At 42.0% G+C, this 22,694-nt stretch overlaps 1 protein-coding gene across 1 annotated transcript in view; it reads left to right on the top strand.

Moving 5' to 3' along the window:
- LOC106611984 (X-linked interleukin-1 receptor accessory protein-like 2) overlaps positions 1–22,694 on the top strand; it is a 49,491-nt gene that overhangs the window by 11,836 nt on the left and 14,961 nt on the right. The window contains exons 3-4 of the mRNA XM_014212730.2: positions 11,041–11,181; positions 11,668–11,844. Coding sequence (XP_014068205.2) covers positions 11,041–11,181; positions 11,668–11,844 — 318 coding nt within the window. The remainder of the gene's footprint in view (positions 1–11,040; positions 11,182–11,667; positions 11,845–22,694) is intronic.

The raw sequence follows: 22,694 nt of genomic DNA, 5'->3' as shown, positions 1-22,694 counted from the left end.
AGAGAATAACATGTTTTCACCTCACAGGTGAATTGTAGTTTAACATGTTGAAAACTTTCACGTGAAAATCTGATATGCAGTTTTGCATGTGAAAAACATTCACATGTGAAAATCAAAGTTGCAGTTTTACGTGTAAAAAAACCTAAATGTGAAAATCTCACTTTCACATGTGGAATTTCATTTTCACATGTGAAAATCAGATTTGCAGTTTCATATGTGTGAACTTGCAATTCCACTTGTGAAAGTGAAAATCTAATTTGCCGTTTCAGATATAAGAAACTCCAACTGTGAAAATCTGACTTTGTGGGGTTGAAATAATGTTATTCTCCTCACATCTGAAAAGATGGTGTTAACATGTTGCAGTAGCATCCAAAAAGCCCAAATGTGGGACAAGGGAAAGATTTTGCGGGACATTAACAGAACCGTGGACATAATACATTTTTCGGGAGACAGGTTAATTGATCACCTTCAAATGGCGACATAGTTCTGCTGTGTGAAGGTCACTCCCTGTTAAAGGGGAAATCCGTAGTTGCTACATCCATTTTTTAACTTAGAAATTAATGATATACACTACCGGTCAAAAGATTTAGAACACCTACGCATTCAAGGGTTTTTCTTTATTTTTACTATTTTCTATATTGTAGAATAATAGTGAAGACATCAAAACTATGAAATAACACATATGGAATCATGTCGTAACCAAAAAAGTCTTAAACAAATCAAAATATATTTTATATTTGAGATTCCTCAAATAGCCACCCTTTGCCTTGATGACAGCTTTGCACACTCTTGGCATTCTCTCAACCAGCTTCACCTGGAATGCTTTTCCAACAGTCTTGAAGGAGTTCCCACATATACTGAGCACTTGTTGGCTGCTTTTCTTTCACGCTGAGGTCCGACTACTCCCAAACCATCACAATTTGGTTGAGGTCGGGGGATTGTGGAGGCCAGGTCATCCATCACTCTCCTTCTTGGTCAGATAACCCTTACACAGCCTGGAGGTGTGTTGGGTCATTGTCCTGTTGAAAAACAAATGATAGTCCCACTAAGCCCAAAACAGATGGGATGGTGTATCGCTGCAGAATGCTGTGGTAGCCATGCTGGTTAAGTGTGCCTTGAATTCTAAATAAATCACAGACAGTGTCACCAGCAAAGCACACCCACACCATAACACCTCCTCCTCATGCTTTATGGCGGGAAATACAGGAGATGATCCGTTCACCCACACCACGTCTAAAAAATACACGGCGGTTGGAACGAAAAATCTCCAAGACTCCAGACCAAAGGACAGATTTCCACAGGGCTAATGTCCATTGCTCGTGTTTCTTGGCACAAGCAAGTCTCTTCTTATTATTGGTGTCCTTTAGTAGTGGTTTCTTTGCAGCAATTCGACCATGAAGGCCTGATTCACACAGTCTCCTCTGAACAGTGGATGTTGAGATGTGTCTGTTATTTGGGCTGCAATTTCTGAGGCAGTTAACTCTAATGAACTTATCCTCCGCAGCAGAGGAAACTCTGAGTCTTCCATTCCTGTGGTGATCCTCATGAGAGCCAGTTTCATCATAGCGCTTGATGGTTTTTGCGACTGCACTTGAAGAAAATTTCAAAATTGTTGAAATGTTTCATATTGACTGACCTTCAAGTAATGATGGACTGTCGTTTCCCTTTGCTTATTTGAGCTGTTCTTGCCATAATATGGACTTGGTCTTTTACCTAATAGGGCTATCTTCTGTATACCCTCCTACCTTGCCACAACACAACTGATTGGCTCATTAAGAAGGAAAGAAATTCCACAAATGTACTTTTAAGAAGGCACACCTGTTAATTGAAATGCATTCCAGGTGACTACCTCATGAAGCTGGTTGAGAAAATGCCAAGAGTGTGCAAAGCTGTCATCAAGGCAAAGGGTGGCTATTTGAAGAATCTCAAATCAGAATATTTTTGTTTAATACTTTTTGGGTTGCTACATGATTCCATATGTGTTACTTCATAGTTTTGATGTCTTCACTATTATTCTGCAATGTATAAAATAGTAAAAATAAATAAAAACCCTTGAATGAGTAGCTGTTCCAAAACTTTTGACCGGTAGTGTATACCCATTGATTCTTAAAGAATATTACTTACAAATGCCTCATGAACTTAGTTCAACTCTCATAGCCCATCAGAACCCAACATATACAGTGCATTCTGAAAGTATTCAGACCCCTTGACTTTTTCCACATTTTTTATGTTACAGCCTTATTGTAAAATTGATTAAATCTTTTTTTACTCATCAATCTACACACAATATCCCACAATTTTTTTGCAAAAAATTAGAAAGCATGCTATGGAGTAGGCGTGCTTTGCTAGAGCTCCGCTCAATTTTGAAACAAATTCATATTTGTCTTATCCTCTCACAAACTATAACTTCAACATTGTCTGGCAATATGTCAAAGGGAAAAGGCACCAAAAAAGGGGGAGCTAAACAAGATAATTTGAATGATAATGACAACAAACCAATTTCAACATTCTGTCTGTCTAAATACATTGATGACAAACCTTAACATTGTCGATATTTGCAGACTGACGCACCCAACAGATAGGGATTATTCTTTCTTTTCGTCAGTTCATAAATCATATTCCAGAATTGACAATTTTTTTGTTGACTCCAAACAAATTTCAGCAGCTGCGTCGGTTACCTATCACCCTATTCTAATTACGGACCACCCTCCTCTGTCCATGGTGCTGAAACTCGACAATGTGTCTACAGGTCGACGACTGTGGCGCTTAGACGCATACTTCTTGAAAGATGAGACTTTGTCAGTATTTGAAGGAGCAGATTGCCCTTTTCCTCGGAGCTAACAACACGGGGGATGTTGACGACTCCACCCTTTGGGAATCTCTAAAGGCTGTGATAAGAGGTTACATTATTTCATATATATCAGAGAGGAAAAAACGTGCCAATACTAGGCTGAGAGAAATTGAAAGAGAGTTAGGGGAACAGGAGAACGTTTTAGGACAAATTCCTCAAAATGCAGTCCTTGAGAAGATCACAAAGTTGAAATATGAATACAATACCCAGACACCTCACCACTGTGTGAGAGGTGCAAGCAGGATGAGGGGACGTTGACCCACTTATTTTGGACATGTCCTAAGTTACATGCTTACTGGGCTCTCATTTTTGATTACTTATCTAAAGCCTTCGATAGAGTTATACCCCCAGACCCATTGATCACTCCGTTTGGTACAGTTGATGGGAATCACCAGGAGGGGAAGACTGTCTCTCTTTGTACTCTATTAGCCAAAAGGCTCATATTGCAATTTTGGAAATTGGAGACTGTACCTATCTTTGAAATGTGGTTACGAGATTTAGGGAATGTAATACATATGGAAAAGATTTGATACAATACCTCCAATAGAAGTCCAATGTTTTACAAAATATGGCAGCCAATACTGGATAAATGGTCTAGTCCCGCTTCATATCTGGGTTGATGATCTGCTGCTACTCTGTGCTGTTATCCACTCAATATTTATTTTTGGCTTAACTACACTGCTTGTAATGACTATATGTTGTCTTCTTATACATGTACAGTCGTGGCCAAAAGTTTAGAGAATGACACAAATATACATTTTCACAAAGTCTGCTGCCTCAGTTTGTATGATGGCAATTTGCATATAATCCAGAATGTTATGAAGAGAGATCAGATGAATTGCAATTAATTGCAAAGTCCCTCTTTGCCATGCAAATGAACTGAATCCCCCAAAAACATTTCCACTGCATTTCAGCCCTGCCACAAAAGGACCAGCTGACATCATGTCAGTGATTCTCTCATTAGCACAGGTGTGAGTGTTGACGAGGACAAGGCTGGAGATCACTCTGTCATGCTGATTGAGTTCTATTACGTTCTCCCCTCGGGTGTAGCTCGTCTGAGGAGGAGACGTAAATGCCTGGGCCTAAACACACCAGGTAACACGGATGAAAGGGGAAGAAATGTGGGGTGCAATGAGCGATAAATAAATCAGACCACAACCAGAACTCAATTTTAACCCTCAGGGGATGTTTAGTGAATTAGTTAAATAAACAATATAAAAACACCCATAAATAAATCAGTAAGAAACAAAACCACAACAAGGGAAGGTAAGAGAAGGGAATGTTTGGGATCGGGGTCCAAGTAATGAAAATAAACAAAAGGTCCCTCCTCTTCTACACACCTAATCCTTCCTAACACATTCTAAACCCTAACCCACTGTCCTACCTGGTTCCAAGAAAAAATACAAAGGTGACACCCGCCCGGCTAACCTAGTGTATAAAACAATGGGTTATCTACGTGAGAATGTACACCCATGTGCAGATCTACCTTTTCCCTTCTCCAGGACCTAGGTAGGGTGGAGCGCCTCAGGAGGACAGGCTGAAACACAAACAAAGAAATTAACACCAATAATCAAACAAAAAACAAGTGTCCTCTCTCTCTCCCCCTCTCTCTTCTTCTCTTCTCACACGGCAAACAGATATCCTCTCTGTAATCAGCTACAGCCACGCCCACCATCGTTAGCCGCAACTCGGTACACCTGTAATGCCCAAGACAAACACACTAACAGGGGAAAATGGGGAACAAGAAAAACGTAACACGTAACAAGTTCGAATAACAGACTGGAAGCTTCAAAAGGAGGGTGGTGATTGGAATCATTATTCTTCCTCTGTCAACCATGGTTACCTGCAAGGAGACACGTGCCGTCATCATTGCTTTGCACAAAAAGGGCTTCACAAGCAAGGATATTGCTGCCAGTAAGATTGCACCTAAATCAACCATTTATCGGATCATCAAGAACTTCAAGGAGAGCGGTTCAATTGTTGTGAAGAGGATTCAGGGCGCCCAAGAAAGTCCAGCAAGCACCAGGACCGTCTCCTAAAGTTGATTCAGCTGCGGGATCAGGGCACCACCAGTACAGAGCTTTCTCAGGAATGGCAGCAGACAGGTGTGAGTGCATCTTCACGCACAATGAGGCAAAGACTTTTGGAGGATGGCCTGGTGTCAAGAAGGGCAGCAAAGAAGCCACTTCTCTCCAGGAAAAACATCAAGGACAGACTGATATTCTGCAAAAGGTACAGCGATTGGACTGCTGAGGACTGGGGTAAAGTCATTTTCTCTGATGAATCCCCTTTCCGATTGTTTGGGGCATCCAGAAAAAAGCTTGTCCGGAGAAGACAAGGTGAGCGCTACCATCAGTCCTGTGTCATGCCAACAGTAAAGCATCCTGAGACCATTCATGCGTGGGGTTGCTTCTCAGCCAAGGGAGTGGGCTCACTCACAAACCATCCAGGAACAGTTTGGTGACAAACAATGCCTTTTCCAGCATGATGGAGCACCTTGCCAGAAACTTCCCAGACCTTAATCCCATTGAGAACTTGTGGTCAATCCTCAAGAGGCGGTTGGACAAACAAAAACCCACAAATTCTGACAAACTCCAAGCATTGATTATGCAAGAATGGGCTGCCATCAGTCAGGATGTGGCCCAGAAGTTAATTGACAGCACGCCAGGGCGGATTGCAGAGGTCTTGAAAAAGAAGGGTCAACACTGCAAATATTGACTCTTTGCATCAACTTCATGTAATTGTCAATAAAAGCCTTTGACACTTATGAAATGCTTGTAATTATACTTAAGTGTAACATTCACAAAAATGTCTGAAGACAGTGAAGCAGCAAACTTTGTGGAAATTAATATTTGTGTCATTCTCAAAACTTTTGACCACGACTGTACCACCTAATAGGATTTAGTTTTATTTTGTGTATGTGTGAGTTAAGTTTTGTTTTGTCCTCTAAATTGGCCATCCCATTCAACAGTACAATGAATGTCAATGTTTGTATCGCTGTCTTTTTCATTTATTTTTTAGTGGAAAATATTAAACATATTATAAAAAAATAAAAAAAGAACACAGTGGCCTCCATCTTTCCTAAATGGATGAAGCTTGGAACCACCAAGACAATTCCTAGATCTGGCCAAACTGAGCAATCAGGGGTGAAGGGCCTTGGTCATGGAGGGGACCAAGAACCTGATGGCCACTCTGACAGGGCTCCAGAGTTCCTCTTTGTAGATGGGAGAACCTTCCAGAAGGACAACCATCTCTGCAGCACTCCACCAATCAGGCCTTTATGGTAGAGTGGCCAGACGAAAGCTACACCTCAGTAAAAGGCATGATAGCCCGCTTGGAGTTGCCAAAAGGCACCTAAAAGACTCTCAGGCCATGATAAACAAGATTCTCTGGTCTGATGAAACCATGATTGAACTCTTTGGCCTGAATGCCAAGCTACACGTCTGGATGAAACCTGGCACCATCCCTACGGTGAAGCATGGTGGTGGCAACATCATGCTGTGGGGATGTTTTTCAGCGTCAGGGACTGGGAGACTAGTCAGTATCGAGGGAAAGATGAACGGAAAAAAGTACAGAGAGATCCTTGATGAACACCTGCTCCAGAGGGCTCAGGACCTCAGATTGGGGTGAAGGTTCACCTTCCAACAGGACAACAACCCTAAGAACACAGCCAAGACAACGCAGTAGTGGCTTCGGGACAAGTCTCTGAATGTCCTTGAGTGGCCAGCCAGAGCCCGGACTTGAACCCAATCAAACATCTCTGGAGAGACCTGAAAATAGCTGCGCAGAGAAGCTCTCCATCCAACCTGACAGAGCTTGAGAGGATCTGCAGAGAAGAATGGGAGAAACTCCCCAAATAAAGGTGTGCCAATCTTGTAGCGTCACACCCAAGAAGACTCGTCTGTAATCGCTGCCAAAGGGGCTTAAACAAAGTACTGAGTAGAGGGTCTGAATACTTTTGTAATATTAAAATATTTAAATGATAATGTTTATATGATATTAAAACAATTTAATCAATTTTAGAATAAGGCTGTAACATAACAAAATGTGGAAAATTGAAGAGGTCTGAATACTGTCCGAATGCACTGTAAGCTCGTTTTACTCCAATGTTTGTAAACAAAGTAAATGTTAACAACCACTTGTTAGCCTAGAAACGTCGTTAAAACTATTATTTTGATTTAATGGATGCATCCATAGCGTAGAGTATGGATTTGAAAGTGGATGCATTTATTCAGCCCCTTCCCCCAGCGTTTTACTGAATCTGTGGCAGGGAGTAATAGTGTAATTGCGTAATTGTGTTATAATATGATGCAATGCTCTTGCGAGTTACATTTGTGCCATTATTTTATCTAACAACACTTCTGAAGTCTAGAACAAAATTCTTAGTATTGCAAACAAAAATAATGATATTGAAAGCAAAACATAAACCCAGAAGTATTGAGAGCAAATATAATTATAAATGGATGCCACATTTTTTTCTTCTGTAAAACGTTTTTTATGATAATGCAATTTAATACAACTTTTCCTTCTTTCCTGGAATTTTCCCTCTCTTTGGTTGTTACCCTATGCGTTCGCTGCTTTTTTTTCAGTTGCAAATTATTATTCATTCCAGCAGCATAGCACTCTGCATCCCACAGCTGGTTTGTCTCTGAAGCTAAACAGTGGCAGTCCTGGTGGATCCCTGAATGGGAGGCCAGATGTAGCTGGAGGTGGTGAAAATAACATTTAAAAAATGTGCGGGTGTAAAACTATCCCTTGTGGGGATAGAAAAAAATTACGATGAAAAAACACGTGTTTTTTTCATGTGTTTTTTTTGCACAGGTGTAGGATCTTAATTTGATTACCCTGTTGCAGCAGAACTTTCCTGCAAATGTAAAACTTGTAGTGTATTTGAGGTTTAAAAAGGCTTCTGAAGTTTGTAATTTCCACTTTGATATTTCAGACTTGATTTTCCCTTACAACCCATACAAAAATGTCCATTAATTATAATCCACATAATAATAATTTTCCTGCTGTAGCAAACCGTCTCAAATTAAGATCCGACATCTGTTTGCACCAACACAGTATTGTAGTAGGTCACAAAGGGCAAAAGCATTCTAATGGAATCAAAAACAATACTTTCAGTACCCATTTGACGTTACAATATCGCAAGAAAGATTCATCCCAAATACCCTCCTAACCTCCCAAAGAGCTGAGTCATCATCTCAAGTTGTGGCTTAAGTGTCTCGTTTCACAAAGAAAACAACCTATTTCAGCCCCTCAAGCAAATATATCCATAATGAGGAAGCAGCATAATTTGAACCAATTAACTTTAGGCTTAGAGGCATACAGTGAACTGTATAATTTAGATAGCGCTTCAAATTGAGGGAAAGATGTTAACAAATAGGATGTTGGGAAGCACAGATCATACAGGGTGGTGTTGGGGGGGGGGGGATGCATCCAAATATTTGGCCCATAAATAATTAATTCTCCATAAAACATGAGCAATCCTTCATGCTCCAGTTTTGAGAATATTGTTCAGCAAATGAGTGCCCTGGATATTAAGTAATGCTTTTATATATTAGTAGGAAGGAAGAATGCATCACTATACTATTCGTTTGGACATTAGTTTAGTTCAGTTGAGGTTTCTCTATAAAACATTAAAGCAGTTAAATATAATTTTTTTAAACATTACAATACATTTCACAACAGATTTCACAACACATTAAATGTCTCAGGCCACTACTCTAATACCACATATCTACAACACAAAATCCATGTGTTCATGTGTGTATAGTGCATATTACTGTGTGTGTGTGTATACGTGTGTCTGTGCCTGTGTGTGTGTCTCTTCACAGTCCCCACTGTTCCATAAGGAGTATTTTTATCAGTTTTCTTACTGCTTGCATGAGTTGGAATAGATGTTGGAATCGATGTGGAATAGAGTTCCATGTAGTCATGGCTCTAGTTTAGTCCCCTCAACTTGCTAAATTTCCACATTATTCATTACAAGATTTAGTTGAGGTATAGGGTTTAGTGAATGATTTCTCCCAAATACAATGCTTTAGTTTTTGAAATATTTAGGACTAACTTATTTCTTGCCACCTATTCTAAAATGACTGCAGCTCATTGTTAAGTGTTACAGTGATTTCACTTGCTGTAGTAGCTGGCATGTATAATGCTGAATCATCAACATGCATAGACATACAGGCTTTAAAATTGAAAAAAAGTGAGGGGCCTAGACAGCTGCCTTGTGGAATGCCTGACTCTACCTGGGTTATGTTGGAGAGGCTTCCATTAAAGAACACACTCTGTATTCTGAAAGACAGGTAACTCTGAATCCACAAATAGCAGGGAATGTAAAGCCATAACACAGGTTTTTCCAACAGCTGATTATTATCAATAACTTCAAAAGCTGCACGGAAGACTAACAAGACAGCTCCCATAATCTTTTTATTATCAATTTCTCTCAGCCAATCATCAGTCATTTTTGTATGTGCTGTGTTTGTTGAATGCCCTTCCCTATAAGCGTGCTGAAAATCGGTTGTACATTTGTTTACTGTGAAATAGCATTGTGTCTGGTCAACAAAGAAAAATATCCAAAAGTTGGTAACAGGCTGATTTGTCAGCTGTTTGAGCCAGTAAACGGTGCTTTGCTATTATTGGGTAGCATAATGACTTTTTCTTCCCAACAGGCCTGAGGGTACACACAATCCTGTAGACTTACAGTATTTTATTTAACTCAGCAAGTCAATTAAGAACAAATTCTTATTTTCCATGACAGCCTAGGAACAGTGGGTTAACTGCCTTGTTCAGGGGCAGAACAACAGATTTTTACCTTGTCAGCTCAGCCAATCATCAGTCATCTCAGGGGTTTGATCTTGCAACCTTTTGGTTACTAATCCAACGCTCGAACCACTAGGCTACTTGCCTGCCGAAGTGATGGCAAATAGGAGTGGCAATATCGTCTGCTATCATCCGCAGAAATGTTCCATCCAAGTTGTCAGACCCCTGTGGCTTGTCATTGTTAATAGACAACAATAATTATTTCAACTCTTCCACACTCACTTTATGGAATTTAAAAATTACAATGCTTGTCTTTCATAATTTGGTCAGTTATGCATGGATGTGTAGGTTCAGAATGTGCCGATCTTGCCGATGAAAAAAGTATCAAAGTAGTTGCCAATATCAGTGGGTTTTGTGATGAATGACCCGAGTTTTCCTTTTTACCCCAAATTTCATTTAAGGTGCTCCAAAGCTTTTTACTATCACTCTTTATATCATTTATCTTTGTTTCATAGTACAGTAGTTAATGGCAATGGAATCCTCTTGAATGGTACAACTGCAGCTGAATGGTGGTTTCAGAGGGATGAATGCAAGGCCTTCGTAAAGAATCTCAGACTACGAGTGCTGATCTAGGAGAGGTTTTGCCTTTTAGATCATAATGAATACGATTACAAGGACCAGGGGGACCTGATCCTAGATCAGCACTCTTACTCTGAGAGACTTTATGAATATCGGCTCAGATTGTGGTTTAGCTCAGTATCCGTGTGTGGTCTATGGATTTCATATACAGCACATATAGTAACATTACCTATTTTGATCAACAAAATTATCAAGGAAATGGCATGCCAACCATAATCATTCTCTTCCTAAAGGTTTTATGATGATTTCACAGATGAGTGCATTCTCACACCAACCGACCAAGTAACACAGTGATGTGTGTCAGTGACAAGTGGCCCGACAGATAGTGTAATGTATGACGGATGCAGGATGAGAAATTATGCTGCTATCATCTGGAGTGACTGCAGCTAAGATTGATGGCTCATATTTGGTGAACGGCAGTGGGGCCAACATAAAGGATCATTGCTAGTTTTGCAACCCCAGGCCCCTTTCATACACACGCACACACACACAAACAGACGTTCAATAATGTGTGTGAAAGCATACAGTGAAAACACATTCCCATATCTCCCTCTTTATGCCATGTTTATGTAAATTATAGTTCCTCACAGAGCACTGGGAAATTACTAAACCCTGAAGGGCCCCAAGAACTCTGAACAAAAGCTTCTGTCGACAGTGCAAAGAAAACACTCTTTAGTAGAAAGATACAGAGGAATTGTGATGGGTAATGTTATTGTTGTGGCTGTTTAGCTGTTTCTCCTCAGTCCTTCATATCTCTCTCTGTTTGTATCTATCTCCTGTACCAGACATGTACAGGCTAGAGCTGGCTGGTGGACTGGGAGCCATTCTGCTGCTACTGGGAGTCTTCACGGCCATCTACAAGTGCTACAACGTGGAGATCATGCTCTGCTACCGGAGGCACTTTGGGAGTGACGAGACAGAGGACGGTGAGTGTTTGTCACCTGGGGCTAGGCTGGGCGTGTGCTACATGGCCAGCTCTGGGCCTTTCCCCCTCCCCTGAAAGCCAGTGTAAGTCTCAGAGTAGGAAAAATGTCAGCGGCCCGGAGACTGTGACAGAAGCCGTTTTCTCACCGTATTAAGGATTCACCCAAGTGAAAATGATGTGCTTGAAATTCACAAGAACTAAAGCCAGTGCTCTGACCCTGATTTTAGTGACACAGGCTGAATTCAGAATAAATTCCCATTCCGACCACTTATCCCATAGTTGTCTGTATCCACACTGCTTTGTTTTAGGATTTAAGTTTCACGATTTTATGACATGGTTGTCACCTTCTAGGATAGAGCCCCTTGCTTACAGTTACAATAGAGGCATACTTTTGTTGTTAAACAACTATTTCATTTCATACTCACATCTTGAATTCTCATTTGATAACAAAAAACTGTCTCTCTGTCTTTGGTCTCTTCACCAACAGACAACAAGGAGTATGATGCCTATCTGTCCTACACAAGAGTTGAGCTGGAGTCCATGGACAGGGGCTCCAGTGAAGAGGAGCAGTTTGCTCTGGAGATCCTCCCAGATGTTCTAGAGAAACACTACGGATACAAGCTCTTCATCCCCGACCGGGACCTCATCCCCAGCAGTCACAGCAGTGAGTGATCCCCCGCTTCATCCATCCCCCATCACTGTCCCTCATGGTAGAGCTTCTCCCTGATGCCCAGAATTCAGTTGGCTGTCAAGAGGAATCTCCTCTGGCTGTCTTCCTTCTGCCATTGCTTCACATTCAGAGAAAGAAAAGGCAATCTATATGAGGTGGTGTGTGTTGTGGTGTGTTTTTGTGGGCCTGCAAATCTGTCAATGCTGGATCCCCACAAGCCTTCCAGGCAGCTACTCTATTGTTTATTGGTGTTGGCATCTTACTTGAGAGTGGTGTCAAATAGTTACATGTATGCTAAAGGAAGAGAGGAAATTAAATTCAGCAGCTGCGTTTTACCAGAGTTTTACATTTAACTTGATACATGTCAATTCACCTTGGTTTTCCTCTTTACACACAGTCAAAGGTGCACACACGCGAGCTAACACTCTCTTTCACACACACACCCCAAGCCCCAACAGACACATACAGATCGGCCCAACAAACACATCCCTCCATGGATGTCATTTTGCCCTATACAATAAATACGTTATCCTCCCTCCTTGCCCCCCAAATAACTTAGAAACTAATGTCCATTCCTTGCATAATTTAACATGCAGTGCATCCAAAATAAATCCCCAACTGCTTAGGCTGGTCCAAGCCATGCTTCCAGAAATACACTGCTTTCTATGGCTATTGACTCACAGGCACACCATGGGGCTCAGTAGGGTGTATTGATAGTTGGGAAATTGCTGCATAGGTAATGAATTATAGTTAAGTGTTCAGTTCACTGAGAGGCAGTCTGCCATCATTAATACCAACACATTTACAGATCAGGACAACGTAACCAAATGACAATGTGTTTAAACACCTAATTTGTTCAGAAAGAGAAAATATTGAGGAGAGAGAGAGAGGGGGTGGAGGGAGAGAGGGAGGAAAGAGAGGGAGGAAAGAGAGAGAGGAAAGAGAGAGGAAAGAGAGAGAGGAAAGAGAGGAAAGAGAGGAAAGGTTCACTGGTACTTATTTGTATTAATTAATTTACATAATCATCAGCAAATGAAAGAAATGCGTGAGAAAAAATTAAAAAGCTCTCCAGCTCAGTCCCGCTCATACAAATTGTATTATTTATGCACTGCAAATTGACCGTGAAATTGCAATGTGTTGTTGCTCTTCCATCATTAATTTTGTTAGGAACTGGCAAGAGATGAAAGGAAGAGCATTTCAAATCAAATCCACTGACATCGCCAAGGCAAGGTTAACATAATATGTATGCCTATGTCATTACTAATTAAACATCTGTATGTCAAGTAATATAATGTATGTAAACATTGTAAAGATATTAATCTTTTTGACCATATTTGAACTCTATTAGCATAGAGCCTCTGTATTGCAGTCAAAAAAGGCAACAACATTAATATATTCCCCAAAATCCTATATTCACCTCCTGTCTGGAGTCTGGACACCCCTGATACTGTACATACAGTGCCTTCAGAAAGTATTCATACCTCTTGATTTATTCCAAATACTTTGTAGAATCACCTTTGGCGGTGATAACAGCTGTGAGTCTTTCTTTTGTTACGAACCGGCTCAGAGTTCGCAACAAAAGGGAGACAACGTGGAGATAAGGAGTATCAAAATATATATTTATTAAATAAAGTAACTAAGTAATTAACAATGGTGTGTGTAATCAGTAATCAGTAGTGTGAGTGTTTTGCATACCTGAATGTAATAATGCAGAGTGTTGAAAGGTGCCAAAGCAAACAACAAGGTGTCTGCATGGAGAGAGTCTCCTCCATGAATGTGGAAGAGGTGCCTTTATCCTGGGACACACCCGGACCCAGGTGTTTCCCATGTAGCTGACGACCCTCCCAGCTCTGCCCACCGGCATCCCAACAAGGAAATAAGAACAAAAAGAGAGAATACGGCAGACAGAGTGGGAGGGTCGTCACACCCCCCCCCATAAAACCGGGGACCAACAAGGACCCCGGAACAACGTACCAGCCTCTGCGTCCCAAATTGACAAGGGGTTACGTGTTCACAGTTCAACCTGCCCCAACTAACTTCCTCCTCCTCCCCAGACCTCAGCAACCTTTACACAGGAAGCAACTTTTAAGAGGAAAGAAGAAAATGAGACCAGGAGGGAACAGACAGGAAAGACAGAACATGACAACACCAAACAATGGTCAGTCACGTAAATATTCAGGAACAGGGCGCACGAGAGAGCGCATCAGCAATCACGTTATCAGTTCCCCAGATGTGCCGCACATCGAGATGGAAGGATTGTAAAAATAAACACCATCTCATTATCCTCTGATTAGGACGCATCATGGACCTGAAAAAGGTGAGAGGGTTATGGTCGGTGTAGACCACAATAGGTACTACTCCCGACCCAACATACACTTCAAAGTGTTGTAGCGCCCAAATGAGTGCTAGCGCTTCTTTTTCAATGACCGAATAGTTCAACTGATAAGTTTAATTTCCAAAAAGTTTAACCAACAGGCCTCTCAACCCCAGACTCATCTGCTTGCTGCAAAACTACCCCTGCCCCCACATGACTAGCATCCACCTGCAAGGTAAATGACAAATCCACGCGAGGGGCAGCCAGCACCGGAGTTGAGGTAAGCAACCTCTTTGCATCTTCAAAAGCCTGTTGACAATGAGAAGACCATACGTAAACAGCCTTAGCTTTCAGCAATTCTGTCAAGGGAGCGACCACAGTAGAAATTTCCTACAAAAGCCATGGTAGTAACCAATCATTCCCAAGAAACGCATAAGTTCTTTTTTTGTAGTTGGTGGTGGAAAAGCATCAATAGCTACCACTTTAGCCCGAACAGGACGCACTTCACCTTGCCCAACCACCTTTCCAAGGTATGTAACAGTCGCCTGAGCAAACTCACATTTAGCCAAATTGATCGTGAGGCGACCTGCAGCCAGATGTTCGAACAAGGCTTGAATACGGGACAGATGTTCCTCCCAGGTATCTGCATATATCACTACATCGTCCAGATAAACAGCGCACCCGGCCAGACCTGCGACAACCCTGTTCATAAGTCGCTGAAAAGTGGCAGGTGCATTACGCAGGCCGAAACTCATAACCGAATACGAGTACAGACCAGAGGGTGTAATAAAGGCAGAGATTTCACGTGCCCTACTCGTTAGTGGCACCTGCCAATAGCCCTTTAACAGGTCAAATTTGCTCACAAACTTAGCTGCTCCGACTTGATCTACGCAGTCCTCCATCCGAGGAAGAGGAAATGAATCTGGCTTAGTGACAGCGTTTACCTTACGGTAGTCCGTACAAAATCTGTTTGTTCCATCCGGTTTACTGACCAAGATACAGGGAGAAGCCCAACTCGAGAAAGAAGGCTCTGCTATCTTACTCTCCAGCGTGTACCTGACCTCAGCATCCAGACAACGCAGTTTCTCTGCAGAAACTCTATAGAACCGCTGACGAATGGGGTCCGCATCTCCAATGTCAATATCATGCTCTATCAAGTTTGTACGTGTTGGTGTATCAGAAAACAACTCTGGAAATTTCCAAATCAGACCAACCATCTCTTTTCGCCCATCAACAGGTAGATGAGTAAGAAGGTCGTCCAAAATATCCAGTGTCTCTGAATTTTTCAATCTACCTTGCAGTATGCAATCATCGGGACCAGGAACATCTTCCTCATCATGCACAGACCTAGCATGAGAAGAACCAAAGGATGTAACGGTATCAGCCAAAAGAACAGGTTTACCGTCCTCTGAAGACTCCCACTGTTCAGTCTCCGTTGAACGTGCATAATAGGGTTTTAACAAATTTACATGGCACAGTTGGTGTGCTTTTCTCCGTTCTGGAGTGGCAACTAGATAATTCTGCTCAGTGTACTGGCGCACCACTGTATATGGACCTTGAAACTTGGCTTGAAAAGGAGAACCAACAATTGGCAGCAGAGCAAGAACCTGGTCACCTGGACCAAAGTGACGAGGCTCAGTTTGACAATCAAATATGCCCTTCATCCTTTCCTGTGAAGATGATAGCATTTCTTTCGCCATTTCACCAGCGGCGTACAAGCGTCGCCGGAAATCACACATACGATAACAGGGACTGAGGAGGCTCAGGAGAATTCCAATCATCCCGGAGAACAGATAAGTCCATGCACCCTATGTCCAAACACAAGGTCATTTGGACTGAACCCTGTGCTCTCCTGTGAAACCTCCCTAGCGGCTAACAGTAACCAAGGCAACCCCTCCTCCCAATCCTTATCCATCTCAGTACAATAAACTCTCAACAAAGACTTAAGTGTTTGATGGAAACGTTCCAGTGCTCTTTGACTTTGCGCATGATAGGCGCTAGACAAATTGTGTTTAATATGGAGCTGTTGGAGAACCTGACCAAAGAGATTAGAGGTGAAATTTGATCCTTGATCACTCTGAATGACCTTAGGGATTCCAAACAGTGAGAAAAACTGAGTCAAAGCTTTTAACACAGACTTAGTCGTGATAGACCGGAGAGGATAGGCAGCAGGAAACCTAGTGGTCTGACACATCAGTCAACAAATAATTACTACCCTTTTTAGAACGAGGTAGAGGACCAACACAATCAATAATCAGGTACTCAAAAGGTTGGCTGAGTACAGGAATAGGAAACCGTGGTACCGGCTTAATAGCTTGATTATGTTTACCAGTTAATTGACAGGTGTGACAAGTTTTGATGAAATCAGAAACATCTCTCTTCATTCTAGGCCAAAAGAAATGTCTTAATATGCGATTGCAGGTGTTCCTCACACCCATATGTCCAGCAACGTCGTTGTGAGAAGTTGTCAAAACCAACTCACGAAGCTTAACTGGTACCACAACCTGACTAATTGCCTCCCCCAGAAAACAACTACCATGAGACATCCACTTTCTCATCAGGACATCCTCTTGGAGAAAATATCCATGTGCGACATCTCCCAACTGTTCCACAGGCACAATTTGGTCACGCAACTTTTCTAATGTGGGGTCAGTCCGTTGCGCATCGATTAGATCGGAGCGGGGTACAGATAACGGGATAACAGGGAAAACAGTGAGAGACGTCTTTGTGGTATTCTCATTTACCGACGCAGTAACTAGGTCGCCATGGATCATAGAACGCGTCACTGCACACGCAGAGAACACCTCTGGGAAACTCCGCAGACTCATCAGGAATCCCTACAATTGACGGTGTAGTGGAAACCACTAGAGATGGAGACACAACAGGCTATACACGCTCACCAGCCAAGTTATTCCCAAGGATAACGTCGATACCCTCAATAGGCAATGAAGGACGCACCCCCACAACAATCTCACCTTTCACCAGTCCACAATCCAACATTAGTCTATGCAATGGAACTGACAGAGTGTTCAAACCTATTCCCCTAATTAGCACACTATTCCCTAATCAGTCTCAGCAGAGAAGGGTAACAGAGATTCCAACACAAATGATTCAGAGGCACCTGTGTCTCTTAGGATCTTCACTGGCACTAGGTTCTTACTTCCTAACAGAGACACAAAACCCTCCGTAATGAAAGGTAAATAGTCTGGATCAATATGGACTTTCACATGCCCCTGGGTATGAGACAATGTGTCAGGAGTGAACTGATGTAGAACAGGTGCAGCTAACGCCGTAGGCTTAGATTTAACAAAAGTACCTGTACTGAATTTATCCTTAGACCTAAGAACCGGACATTCGTTTTTCCAATGACCTGAGCTTTGACAGTAGTGACACTCTTGACCAAAGTCAGTTTTACCACGGGAGTCAGGCTCAACCCTAGTTGAATACAACTCTGCCCGTGAACCAGAGTATCTCGGTGAGCGAGGTCCAAATCTCTCCGAACGTCTCCACTCACTCCGAATACGGGGCTCTACAAAAACAGTTTTGTGAGTCAAAACATATTCGTCTGCCAAAACCGCAGCTTCAGCGACAGTTTTAACTTTCCGTTCGTTAATGTACGTCGCTATACGATCAGGGACTGTGTCCTTAAATTGCTCTAACATAATCAGCTCACACAGCCCTTGGAAAGTCATAACTGCAGAGGCGGAACACCAGCGATTAAACTGTGAAGACAATTCTCGCGCAAACTCAACATGAGTCTGCTTATCATCCCTTTTTAAAGTTCTAAATCGTTGGCGGTAAGCCTCAGGAACCAATTTGTAAATCTGTAACACCGCCGTTTTAACCTTATCATAACTGACACTGTCGGCTACACTAAGAGCTGAATATGCTTTCTGCGCTTTACCAGTCAGCACACACTGCAACATTAAAGTTCGGTCAGAACCAGGCCAACTCCTAGCGTCAGCAACACGCTCAAACAACAAAAAGAATGTCTCAGGGTCCCTTTCATTAAACTGAGGCAACAACCGTAAATTCCCAACAATGTCAAATGTGTCCAGGGCACGACCAAAAGAGGAACGACTCCTAAGTAAATCTGCGTCACCTTCCCAGAGCAAACTCTCCCCTGAGAGCTTTCCTTCCCTAACCAACTCTAGTCGCTCTTGTTGCAGCTTGATTTTAGCACGCTCCATATCCTGTTTAAATTCCAATTCCTTTTCATATTTTACACGATCGTGCCCTAGCTGTAACAGAAGCAGCTCTTTCTGCTGTTCAAAAAGAAGACTACTAGGACTAACCGATGGAGTGGTAATTGTGACATATCGGGGAGACGGCGAGTCCTCAGCAGAGGCTGCCCCAGTGGTAACGTCAAGAATACCACTCTCCATCAGATTGGCCTTCAATATTAACCTAATAGAATTTTTTAGATGTTTATCACTATTTAGATGTTTATCACTGTTTATCACTAATTTCAACCTAATTTCAACCTTCAGCAACCTTCAACAGCTGTTCTTTAGTACATAAGTCTAACAGTTCCTCTGATGGAAAGCGAATGAACTCGTCTACATTAGACGCCATAGTCAGAGAGAGGAAAAAAAAATTCTCACTCAACCCCTCTACTGAGCACACCAGACCACAACAAGAGAAATAACAAATCACACTGGCACCACAGAAAGAGAGATGAGATATGGAGCTTCCCCAAAACCTACAATAACTCAACCCTAGTCTTCATGCAGATTTGCGGTGGGTAATTATGCACTGTAGCCCGCTAGCAAGGAAGTAACCCCCCAGCACGCTGGCAGATTCCACCAAGCCACGGATGTGCCCCCGAGACAACTGCTCAGTCCACAGACACCACACAAAAATAACAAACATTAACAATGCCCAACATATTCCAAAAATTAAACACGTCGCTAAGCCTATCAGGGGAAAAAGACTATAGCTCCGGGTAGTAAAGTTCACTACCCTATCCAAATCTCCCACTGAGGTACACAGCTGATTGCACTCACCTCCTCAGACCGATGTCCCAACAGCGAGTAGAACAAGCATTTCCAGGCTAGGCAGGGGCCTGGAAACTAACCAATGTACTCTCTCCAACACAGCACACAAACCAAACAAACAAAGGCAACCAGTACTGAGCACCAAACTCAAACTAACAAAAAATATACAAACAAAGCACCTACAGAATTTAACATACCTCCACCTTTTCTCCCAAACACAATCCGTTCAAGATCCCGGACGAGCCCCCACTTGTTATGAACCGGCTCACAGTTCGCAACAAAAGGGAGACAACGTGGAGACAAGGAGTATCAAAATAAATATTTATTAAATAAAGTAACTAAGTAACTAACAATGGTGTGTGTAATCAGTAGTGTAAGTGAGTGTTTTGCATACCTGAATGTAATAATGCAGTGTTGAAAGGTGCCAACGCAAACAACCAAAAAACCACAACTACCAAAAACCACAAGGTGTCTGCATGGAGAGAGTCTCCTCCATGAATGTGGAAGAGGTGCCTTTATCCTGGGACACACCCGGACCCAGGTGTTTCCCATGTAGCTGACGACCCTCCCAGCTCCGCCCACCGGCATCCCAACAAGGAAACAAGAACAAAAAGAGAAAATACGGCAGACAGAGTGGGAGGGTCGTCACACTTTCTATATATGCGTAAACATTAGTATACTGTGATCTATAAGGCCATTTTGGGAAAACTGCCACTTTCTCTCTGTTCATCTTTGATAAGGTCAGAAAATAACTTCCAGTTACGGTCTCACTCCTACTTACTTTTAACAGTTCCTAAAATCAGATCATGGCAAAAAGTGTTTCAGCTGTAGCTCTGTGGTCCTGGAATTCTCTCCAGACCAGCTTGAAACTCCAGGATCTTGTTTACTTGGAGGAGTTTAAAACTTTGGTTGACTCACATGTTACTGGGGAATGTGATTGTCATTAGCACTTGATGCGGTAGTACATATCATTTATTTTTTATCTATGACGCTTGTATGTTTCTGTAATTGAAATGTATGTGCATCTACGTCCCACATTTTGTTCATGCTGTGTCTAAGTTGTTACAGTATGTCTATTTGTCTCAAACATTGTTCCCCCCTGCTGCTGTCTTGGTTGGACCAGGTCTCTCCTGAAAAAATTATGTTATCTCAATGAGACTAACCTGGACAAATAAGGTTAAATAAAAACATTTAAAAGTCTCTAAGAGCTTTGCACACCTGGAATGTATAATAATTCTTCAAGCTCTGTCAAGTTGCTTGTTGATCAATACTAGACAACCATTTTCTAGTCTTGCCATAGATTTTCAAGCTGATTCAAAGCTGTAACTATGCCACTCAGGAACATTCAATGACATCTTGGTAAGCAACTCCAGTGTATATTTGACCTTATGTTTTAGGTTAAAGTCTGGAACTGTTTTAAAGTCACCATTGGCCTTATGGTGAAATCCCTGAGTGGTTTCTTTGTTCTCAGATAACTGAGCTAGGAAGGATGCGTCGATCATTGTTGTGACTGGGTGTATTGATACACCATCCAAAGTGTAATTAATAACTTCACCATGCTCAAAGGGATATTCAATGTCTACTTTTATACCCATCTACCAATAAGTGCCTTTCTTTGTGAGCCATTGGAAAACCTCCCTGGTCTTTGTGGTTGAATCTGTATTTGAAATTCACAGCTTAACTGAAGAACCTTAAAGATAATTGTATGTGTGAGGTACACAGATGAGGTAGTCATTCAAAAATCATGTTAAATACTATTATTGCACACAGTAAATCCATGCAACTTATTATGTGACTTTTATGTGTTAAGCAAATCTTTACTCCTGAACATATTTAGGCTTGCAATAACGAAGGGGTTGAATACTTATTGACACACGACATTTCAGCATTTCATTTGTAAAAATGTCTAAAAACTTAATTCCACTGTGACCTTATGGGTGTTTTGTGTAGGCCAGTAATACAAAATCGCTATTTAATCAATTTTAAATTCAGGCTTTAACACATCAAAATGTGGAATAAGTCCAAGGGTGTGAATACTTTCTGAAGGCACTATAAATACAGTATGTACCCCCGATATTTAAAGTTTAAAGTGTCACGGGTACTTAGGGCAGGAGGAAGGAGTAGAGTCAAATGCAGGAGATATCATCCAGTAGCTCGAAGTTTATTCACAACCAAACACTAGGTGATCAAAAGGCACTGGGAGTGCACAATACCCAAAAGGGAAACAGGTAATCCACAAAGGGAAAATCACGCACGGGGTGCAGCCCGGCGAGAAAATAAATCCTCCAATATAAAAACGATAGAGAAGAAACGGCCACAGCGTAAACCCGCTGACAAACAAACAATCCCGCACAACACACAACCCCAAAGGAACAAACTAAATACCCCCCCACTAATGACAGAAATGACAACAGGTACGGACCTAGACAGACAAAACACAATGAACACAGAAACACAGATCGGCGGCAGCTAGTAGACCGGCGACGACGACCGGCGAGCGCCGCCCGGCCGAGGAGGGGCACCATTTTCTGTGGATACTGTGACAGGAAGTGTACATACACCTTTACCAAATACATTTAAATTCAGTTTTTCACAATTCCTGACACTTAATCCTAGTAAAAATGAGCTGTCTTAGGTTAGTTAGGATCACCACTTTATTTTAAGAATGTGAATTGTCAGAATAATAGGAGAGAGAATGATTTATTTCAGCTTTTATTTCTTTCATCACATTCCCAGTGGGTCAGAAGTTTACATACACTCAATTAGTATTTGGTAGCATTGCCTTTAAATTGTTTAACTTGGGTCAAATGTTTCGGGTAGCCTTCCACAAGCTTCCCACAATAAGTTGGATGATTTTTGACCCATTCCTCCTGACAGAGCTGGTGTAACTGAGTCAGGTTTGCAGGCCGCCTTGTTCACACACGCTTTTTCAGTTCTGCCCACAAATTTTTCTATAGGCTTGAGGTCAGGGCTTTGTGATGGCCACTCCAATACCTTGACTTTGTTGTCCTTAAGCAATTTCGCCACAACTTTGGAAGTATGCTTGGGGTCATTGTCCATTTGGAAGACCCATTTGCGACCAAGCTTTAACTTCCTGACTGATGTCTTGTGATGTTGCTTCAATATATCCACGTAGTTTTCCTGCCTTATGATGCCATCTATTTTGTAAAGTGCACCAATCTCTCCTGCAGAAAAGCACTCCCACAACATGATGCTGCCACCCCCGTGCTTCACGGTTGGTATGGTGTTCTTCGGCTTTCAAGCCTCCCCCTTTTTCCTTCAAACATAACGATGGTCATTATGGCCAACGAGTTCTATTTTTGTTTCATCAGACCAGAGGACATTTCTCCAAAAAGTACGATCTTTGTCCCCATGTGCAGTTGCAAACCATAGTCTGGCTTTTTTATGGCGGTTTTGGAGCAGTGGCTTCTTCCTTGCTGAGCGGCTTTCAGGTTATGCCGATATAGGACTCGTTTTACTGTGGATGTAGATACTTTTGTACCTGTTTCCTCCAGCATCTTCACAAGGTCCAA

Source organism: Salmo salar, chromosome ssa09 (genome assembly GCF_905237065.1).
Source record: "Salmo salar chromosome ssa09, Ssal_v3.1, whole genome shotgun sequence".
NCBI classification, from domain to species: Eukaryota; Metazoa; Chordata; class Actinopteri; order Salmoniformes; family Salmonidae; genus Salmo; species Salmo salar.
Note: the sequence above shows the minus strand (reverse complement) of the source record. Positions and strands in the feature narration are given on the sequence as shown.